An 8901-nucleotide genomic window follows, 5' to 3' on the forward strand; every position below is an offset into this window, starting at 1 on the left:
GTCTCACATTCGTCTGTTGTAATGACTAAGTAGTTAGGATCAAATGACAGTGTTAACATAGGAATGATTTTAACTAACTATTTAATTTGTTGAATAAGTGTTATGTTTTACTGATTGAAATATTTTTATCCTATTAAAAATGTCTTCTTGTATAACATGCCATTGATTTTACCTATATCTTTCAGATAAGGACATGCATAATTAAAGCGACCTAGAAAGACTTTTTGAGCTTTAGCATATTCCATTTTATTAGGAAAAGTCATGATTTTAGTTGAAATATACGGTTGAAGTGCTATCTATCTTGACCTATTTCAGTACCTAAAAAATTAATATGAGTAGTGACTATTTTTATTTTCTTACCAGAAATATTAAAAGCATGTTTTTCGAATACATTAAAAATAATATGAAAATGAATATAATGTTTCTATTTAATATTAGAGAAGATTAATATATCATGAATGTAAATCCAATAATGAAACATTTTGAAAAATATCTATTTTTTAATATTTCTTTACTGTTAATTCATATATTTCATTTTTATAACCCTATTAATCTTGAAAATAGACGATTTAATCCCAAAATCGATCATTAGTTAAACTTAAAAAGTCCAGATGAATCCTAACCTAACGCTCAACGTTAAAAGTACCACCGTGAACGGTCCCTATAAAAAAAAATCGAATTCTCATTACATTAACATATCATCATGTTATTTACCATCGCACCATTCCTGACCTGCTCCTATTCTACGTAACAACTAGTCATTAGATAATTCCAAAATAGATTTTTACGGAGTGAGTCACCTCCGATAATTCACCACTATTCAATTTTCCCAGAAACATCTGCATTTTCCCATATGGTTGATTTGGATCGGACCTTTAGAATATGGATCGACCTGGACCCGGATCCGGTTTCCTTATTTCCCTGAATTTTAAGTCTCCAATCTCTTTCTCCACTCAGCGTTAGTTGTTCTTGGAGGGTGCCTGGATCCAGCAGCTGCTCTCGTCTTCTCGCCTTCAGTCTTCCCTCATCAAGAGATCTCGAAATGGTACGTCTCTTTGTTCTTCTCTCTAGCTCTGATCGAAATCGCATTCCTTGATCTCTGATCTACTGTACTGGGGCATTCGGATGATCTCATCGTCAATGTATCACGAGATCTGCAAACCTAGATCTGTCTGGCGGTGATATGGTTGCGTCTGTAGCGGCCATGCTGTGCCTTTCGTCAAGTAGAAATGGAATAGATGCTGAAGCAGAGTAGGACGAGAATTTACATAAGGAACTTATGGTGAAAAACCCCCTACACGTATGGTTATATGATTTAGGGTGGTGATCCTGAATATTGAATTGTTTGTTCAAGATTTTTATCCTTTGTAGGTTTTCCCCTTTTCCTTCGAATAATATCGTTTGTTGTTGTTGTTGTTTTTACTGAAGTTCTTAGTTCACGATGAGCTGTACTGGAATTTGACTCTAAAGATGGTTTGTGTAAAATTTTGTGTAGGTAAAATCAGGGGTGCATTTGCTAAATAACCCGTCTGGTACTAGAGTATCTAATTATTTGTATGTGAATGCTGATTCAAGAGCTAATTCTGTTGTAAACCAGGCTACACTTGCTCAATCAGTTTTTTTTTTATGGTAAAAATGTTCCAGATGCTTTGTATTTAGCTGAGTTTTAGCTTTTAGTTTTTATTTAGAAATTAGGAGTTAGGATGGAACCTTGCCAGATTGATGATAATTAGATAAATAAAAAAACTAAATTTCATTTTTGAAATAAAATAGCTGGTTGCAAAAGGCTTCCATCTCTTTCCAACCAATTTGGGCGGAAATGGTTTGAGAAAAGGGAAGAGAAGAGAAATCTTTCTCTTCCTCCTTTTCTCTCTTCTTCCATTTTGTCCCTAGGAAACAGAGAAACAATTCTCTTCTTTGTTCACTACCCCTACTTCTTTTTCTTGCTTTCTCCCCGAGAAAACACAGTCTAAACTGACTGGAAATTGAAATTTGAAACTGATGATATGATGGATAATTTTTGTGATACAGCCCTTTTCCTAGAGAAGTGAACATAATAATTAATACTTAAAAGGAATTCTCATAGATAGTCAATAATAATGGTTGGAGCAAATATCTGATCAAAATTATCAAATTTCTTTATTTATTACACAGATGCAGGAATAACCCTGGTTTATATGCCATTGTAACATGATGGTTAATAAAGAAACAAGTAGAACTTCAATGGGTCAACCACGGAGTCTTTGATTTTTTATGACGTTTTTCTCGAGCTGTATTTCCAATGCAATTCAAATTCTTGAGTTCACTTTTGTATTCATTCTCTTTAGGTTAATATGAGTCCTAACAGTCTTTGTGGGTTTCATCAATAGGAATCTTGTCCATCCATCAAAAATATCCTGCTTCTTGATTCTGAGGGAAAACGAGTAGCTGTCAAGTATTATACAGATGAATGGCCTACACTTGCTGCTAAATTAGCTTTTGAGAAATCTGTATTCACCAAGACACTGAAAACAAATTCCCGGACTGAAGGTAACATGCGCCATCATTTTGTTCTACTTTCTCAGGTTGTTTTGACTTGTAAATTCATTGGACCCTAATTTCCTCTAGAATCAAACATACTTCAATAACCCTCTAGAAATTGGTTACCTTTTTCTTTTACAAATTTCATTGACTTGCATGCTATTTTAAACTCTGATGACCAACGTACAAGGTTTAGAACTCATGCCTCTTATGAGGGTTTATTGTTTTCCATCGATAGTTTACCATATAACATTGATCATATTATACTTATTATTGCACTAATTTAGTGAAAGGGTGGATACTGGTTTTTGCTTCTTGGGTTTATATAATATTATGGTCCAGGGAGGCCTTATCTTAAAGGATGCTGTATTTTCAGTTACAAAAATCAAGTTTGCTACTGATGGGGTTGGTGCCAAATCCTGCCACTTTGGTGTTTCCCAACTGCTGGAAGTAGGGATGATAATTCTTCTGATGTTTGTTTTAAGACAAAGCGTTCAACTCATGGTTTAGTTATGGTTCAATAAGCGGAAGTGCCATGTTTATCATGGACTACATCATCATTATTATCAAGTCATGTTTGCCCCAACTATTTGGGAATCAGCTACATGAATCTTATTTTGCAACTTCAATAGTAAGCTCAATTATAGTAGGATAAGGCTATGATTAAGATTGAGTGGAATTGATACTTTTCAAACTTCAACCTAAGCTAGAATTTTTCCTATTCTGAAAATGACAAATGCAATAGATAATAGTAGGTTCAAGATTTCAGTGTTATGATTGGCACAATCAAAATCGAATTGTCGAATTACATAGAAACTTGGACAAAATTGATAAAGTGAAGGGGACAATAATCTCATGTAGACAAAATAACCTAACAATTGACAAGTGGAATATTATATATACACAACGCCACTTTTGGAATAATCAATGTATTGTTTCATCTATATGAAAACCTAACTATTTTCCATAGGATCCTGCTAATGCAAATAGAAAATGAAGTAACTAGTCTAAACGGTTCTCTCCCTTCTTCGTTCTTCTCCAACAACTTGCTTACTCCCTTTACTCTCTCATTTCTTCTCCATTTCCTCTTCTTCTTCCTCCTCTCCATTGTTCATTTCCCTCTTTGTCACTCTTCTTGTTGAAGCATCATAGCAACAATGTAAGGAAGGAGATGGGGAGAGAGAGAGGAGGGAAGGAGGAAAATAGAAGAGATAAATGGAAAAACGTAAAACAAATATAAAGATAACCAAATTAAATTTCAATTTAAAATGTCAACTAGGCACCTCTGTTACCTCAATTCAATAAGAAAATCACATTTGCAACAAAACTTAATTGAAATAATATTGCAATGATACTCAAAGAGTTCACATATGTATACAAATTTGGTCATTTACCCTTAATTGGAGGAAACAATTTTTGGTAGGCTGTTTTCTTTGGCATCATCAAATGCAGAAAGTTAGATCTGCCTGTATGCTGAATTTTCTCATATTTAATCATGTATTAGTACATCTATTATTACTAATGCAAGTTATTTTGGTTGACAGCTGAGATAACTATTCTTGATGGATACATTGTCATCTATAAAGTGATTCAGGATCTTCACTTTTTTGTTACCGGAGGAGATGATGAGAATGAACTCATTATAGCAACAGTACTCCAGGGATTCTTTGATGCAGTTGGCCTTCTTCTCAGGTTTTCCTGCTGCAAACCGTTCATTAAAGGAATAAGAACTATAAAGTCACGTGGTCTTCCACTTCTTTATGCTTATTTAGTGTAATATCTTTGTGTGCTAACAGGAACAACGTTGATAAAATGTCTGCACTTGAAAACTTGGATCTGATCCTTCTTTGCCTTGATGAAATTGTTGATGGAGGGTAGCATCTCTCTCCTTTGCTCTCTTTGTCTAACTTGACTTGAAGCACATGACTTTTTCATGTATCTGCCATTTTTCTATATATTCCACTCCTGGATGCTTAAAATCTGGTCACTGATGGTTTGAACTGATGGCTTATCGACTCATATCAATCAATAATCCTAAAGTGTATACTCATTTTCCCTAAATCATGATTCACCCCATTAATAATGTAAAATCAAGATTCATTTAATTTTTTCTAGGATAGAATGACATTGTCTGTTCTTCTATAATGCATTGCCAAGGAAGAGCTTGTAGACGACCTGACTCAAAAATAAGGTAGTCTTCATGTAGTGTGCGCAAATTTGGTGCCCAAAGCTTCATCTACATGGAATATGAAAATTGCTTCTCTAAATTGTAGAGATTTGTTGGATTGTGTGAACTTTGTATTGAATTTGTAGTGATTCTACATAGCCCAGCCTAATTCATATATAGACTAGTCCACACATTTTGGTTGGGTTGTTTCTTAGGTTCCATTCGTCAAGGTTTATATAAAGATTCAACTCGAGCTATTGTTTTGACCCACCAACAGCCAAATTTTCAACACCAAACTTGTTATTTAAACTTCAAAATTACATAGCATGCAATGCTGACTTATTTTATTTGTTTAGCACAATTGTATTGTTCGACTTTCTAGTTGGTGTTATAAAGAAGCTAAATTGAAAAGGAAAAATGGGTTTAGCTATGAAGAACTTGATATTATTAGGATTTGTTTATACAACATTACTCTTTGATTTACATGAGGGGCTGAGTTTTCATCTTAACAAGAATTTCAATGTTGTGAAGACATCTCAAGGTGTGTGTACAAACCACAGAAAATGAGAGCTTGTAGAGGATAATTTTCGTCTCCAATACAACTTTTTTGTGTTTGGAGAACATCTAAGGTAAGGTTTTATGTTGATGCGGACAGAGGAATTTAGGGAGCATTGAGAATTTTTTTTTCTTTTGACAATCATTGGGCATCTAATTGTCTATGATTATTTATACTTTTGCTGTCATATTATATGTAGGCTTTGATTCTTCCTGTGGAGATACTGTAGGTTGAACCATTTTACGTTTCTCTATTTTTTCATTGTGTACTTTTTCCTATTTTCTTGGCTAATAAGTATGATAAATATCACTATGGTAACTATGCTATAAAGAAACTGAAGTTGGAAAGGAAATGCCTTTGGTTAATAGCATACTATGAGTACATAAAATGGTTGTCGAAATTTTGTCAACGATACTTGCAAGAATGTACTGAACAGTTTCATGGGACTCAAACTGCAAAGAAGAGTGCAATTACAGGCATTGTTATGAAGGCTCCCTAGTCATATTTGCCAATATTGTGGTTTAAACTACAAGATCAAATCACATTGAATGATATTTCTTTAGCTGCGTCACACATAATACCATGAAATTATGATATCACTAATCTTTGCTATGGTGTAGGATCATACTGGAAACTGAAGCCAGTGTTATTGCTTCAAAGGTAACAGCAAATAGCCTTGATGGATCAACTTCCTTGTCTGAGCAGGTGAGGATAAACCTCGTAACTAGTACTTCATATTTGGACATCTCCTGATCTTTGCTTACTCTTCATTTACAGACTATATCTCAAGCCCTGGCGACTGCTCGTGAGCACTTAGCAAGATCTCTTCTCAGTTAATCTCTTACAGGGATAATCATTATTCTTTGGCCAAGAAATATTGGACCCGATTATTATGAGTTGGGCGTCTTTCATTTTAAATCCAGATGAAACTTTGGTCGTTGAGGGATAATTAGTTTCTACGTTTCGAAGAAAAGTACTGGGGACCTAAGTATTGTTTGAATTCAGCACTGGCTTATCCTGATGACATTTAGAAAACTGAAATGGATTTTTTTTTTTTTGTTAAGATGCCTTGTTATTTGAATTGAGTTGCAAAGGAGAAATGTTTTAAGACGAAAATAACTGTTGAAAATTGGTTGTTGATAAATTGTTACCTTAAGAAATATTTGAAGAGAAATGTGTTATCCTTGTCTATTCACTTACAGAGTCCGCCTATTGCCAGCCACTCGTTAGAAATTTTGAGCCCCTTAGGAGCTCCATACTACTCTTCATTAATAACCTATTGTTCAACTAGCAAATGTTTTAAGCTATTTGTCTTAGAGCCCACCTCAGAAGAAATTTAGGATCTCTTCGATGATCCAAGCTATCATTTGTTGTTTACCTTTGAGTTCATCTTGTTAAACTTTTTAGCCATCAAGGACAATTCATTCAATTTGATTGCATGAAGTATACTATCATAATATGATCTCATCGGGCCTCAGAGCTCACTTAGTTGGTGAGTACATGGGATAATGACGATAATGATCAGGAGATTGAAACTCAAACTTGACAGGAGATTTTATCATCTTTGCAGTCTTTGTTCATATGCTTGCTAATTTGAATTTTTATTGAATTCCCTCTCAAGGACATGAGGCAGCTGTGAGGGGGTTGCTAATATGAGGGTACGCTGTGAGGGGGTTGCTAATATGAGGGTACCTAGTTTATAACATGATCTCATCGAGTCATGAGCTCTTTGTACACTTTATTAATTTTGTACACACTTGATGTATCCTTCCATTTCACAAATAAACCTAACTTGCTATCAAATATATTAAAATAACAGTTGAATCCAGTCACTTGGAAGTATCATGTTTTTTGTAAAGGTCATACGTTGATCCTGAGTATTCCACGATCATTTATAAAGAGGTAAATGATGAAAGACATCACATGGAAGGGTATTTTCTGCCTACTTCATTGGAAATTGACCCTATTCATTTTTACAAATCTACCACGTGGTGAGTAGCTCGGTTATGTCCTAGGGACACACTTGGGAGTATCATGGAACCAATAGAAGCTACCTTAGATAACATAAGTTTCCTAGAATCTAAATTGTATTAATACAACATTTTATCCTCAAGTGGGGTTGTGTCGTCCTGTGGTCTATGTATATTTTTCGGATTTATTCGATGGTGAAAAAATTTTATGGGAGTAGGCTTATCATCTCTAGGTGAATAAAATATAGAAATACCTGAACACCCCTGTTATAACAATAGAACATTCTCGTATTTTCAGAACTTCAGCTCTTCCTCAATTGAGCTTCCCACCCTTGAGTCCATCAAGCTCCTCTATCTAAGTGTTTTGTCCTCGAATAACCTGAGCATCTCACTTAGGTGAAAGAAGTTAATCGAAATTTGGGAGAAGTGAAAGAAGTTGGATTGAAATTATGAAGTACATTGCTAAACATGAAAATTGTTTTGATAAGACCTAACTTAAATATAAAAAGGAAAGTTTGTTAATGTAATTATGCTCTGTAATTTTGACATTTTTAAAAAGGTTTAACTTAGGATTATAGTGCAGTTACTTATATGGTAAATCAAGTATGCAAGTGTAGGTTGCATGTCTTTGGCATTGCAGATGCAAATGAAAGTTCACATTAAATTGATAATTGAATACGTCAAAGTGAAATGTCAAGTATCCCAAAAATTAAATCTTTAGCAACGGGAAGTTTAAATTATTGATGCCGGAAGTATCAGCTAATCAAATCTAATTTTGATAATGATAAAGAGTTTAAAGTTAAATTATATTGTAATATAATCAGCTTACCTAAGTGTGCAAACAAGACCTAGTTGAGGCTAGGAAATGAAGTCTTAATTAAAGGATTAGGCACAAAGTCCTGGTCAAAGATTGGGCATGAAGTTCTAGTTGAGTGGACTAGGCAGAAGACTTGACAGATCGAGGACATTGAGCGGAAGTCCTAGGAGTCGCGTATACTAGGTGGAAGTTTATGCGGTTTGAGGATCGGACGTCTAGTGAAAATCTCGGAGGTCAAGATCGGAGGCTGAGCAAAAGTCCAAATAGGTGTTTGGCAAAGGTAAATTCTCCAAAGAGGAGTAGATAAAGACTCGTTCCCCATCGAAAGAACAGTAGACGTCGATCCGACCAAGGATGAACCTAAAAGTCAGGATCGAATAGTCCGAGACTGTTAATTTACATTTATGTAATTATATGTATTTTCTATGTTAACTCTATTTTGCAGAATTAATTATGCTTGGAAGTGTTGATCCAGGCGCCTAGATGGATCTAGACACCTAAATGCGGTTCAGGCACCTCTATCACCTCAACGAGCAAAACAGGGGGAGGTGGCAGCTCCTAGTTAGTCGACGCACGTTAGATCAAGACGTCTCAAAGGGATTGAAGCGCCTGAGATCGGATAGAAGCAACCTAGAAGAGTTGCACTTAGTGTTCGCCATGTCAGTAGCTGAGGCGCCTCTAAGTGATAGAGGCTTCTGAAGTTGGATAAACTATGATGAACTTGGATCATATAAACTCTGGTTCATACACCCCAATGGCATAGAGGCGTTTGGATCATTCTTTATAAAGAGGGTTCGAGTAGAGCCTAAAGAAACACTTCTACAAGCAATTGAATGCTCAAAAGCTTGCCGCGCTACGTACTTAAATTTCC

General features: G+C 35.1%; 1 protein-coding gene across 1 annotated transcript; it reads left to right on the forward strand.

Moving 5' to 3' along the window:
- Window positions 1-916: 916 nt before the first annotated feature.
- On the forward strand, window positions 917-6424 carry LOC122006178 (coatomer subunit zeta-2-like). The gene is made up of 6 exons (XM_042561571.1): window positions 917-1045; window positions 2370-2529; window positions 4065-4212; window positions 4317-4394; window positions 5864-5948; window positions 6021-6424. Exons 1-6 carry the CDS (start codon window positions 1043-1045, stop codon window positions 6078-6080), a joined length of 534 nt encoding a protein of 177 aa, XP_042417505.1. The 5' UTR covers window positions 917-1042; the 3' UTR covers window positions 6081-6424.
- Window positions 6425-8901: the final 2477 nt, after the last annotated feature.

The sequence above is a fragment of the Zingiber officinale genome, chromosome 7B, assembly GCF_018446385.1.
Source record: "Zingiber officinale cultivar Zhangliang chromosome 7B, Zo_v1.1, whole genome shotgun sequence".
In the NCBI taxonomy this organism is placed as follows: Eukaryota; Viridiplantae; Streptophyta; class Magnoliopsida; order Zingiberales; family Zingiberaceae; genus Zingiber; species Zingiber officinale.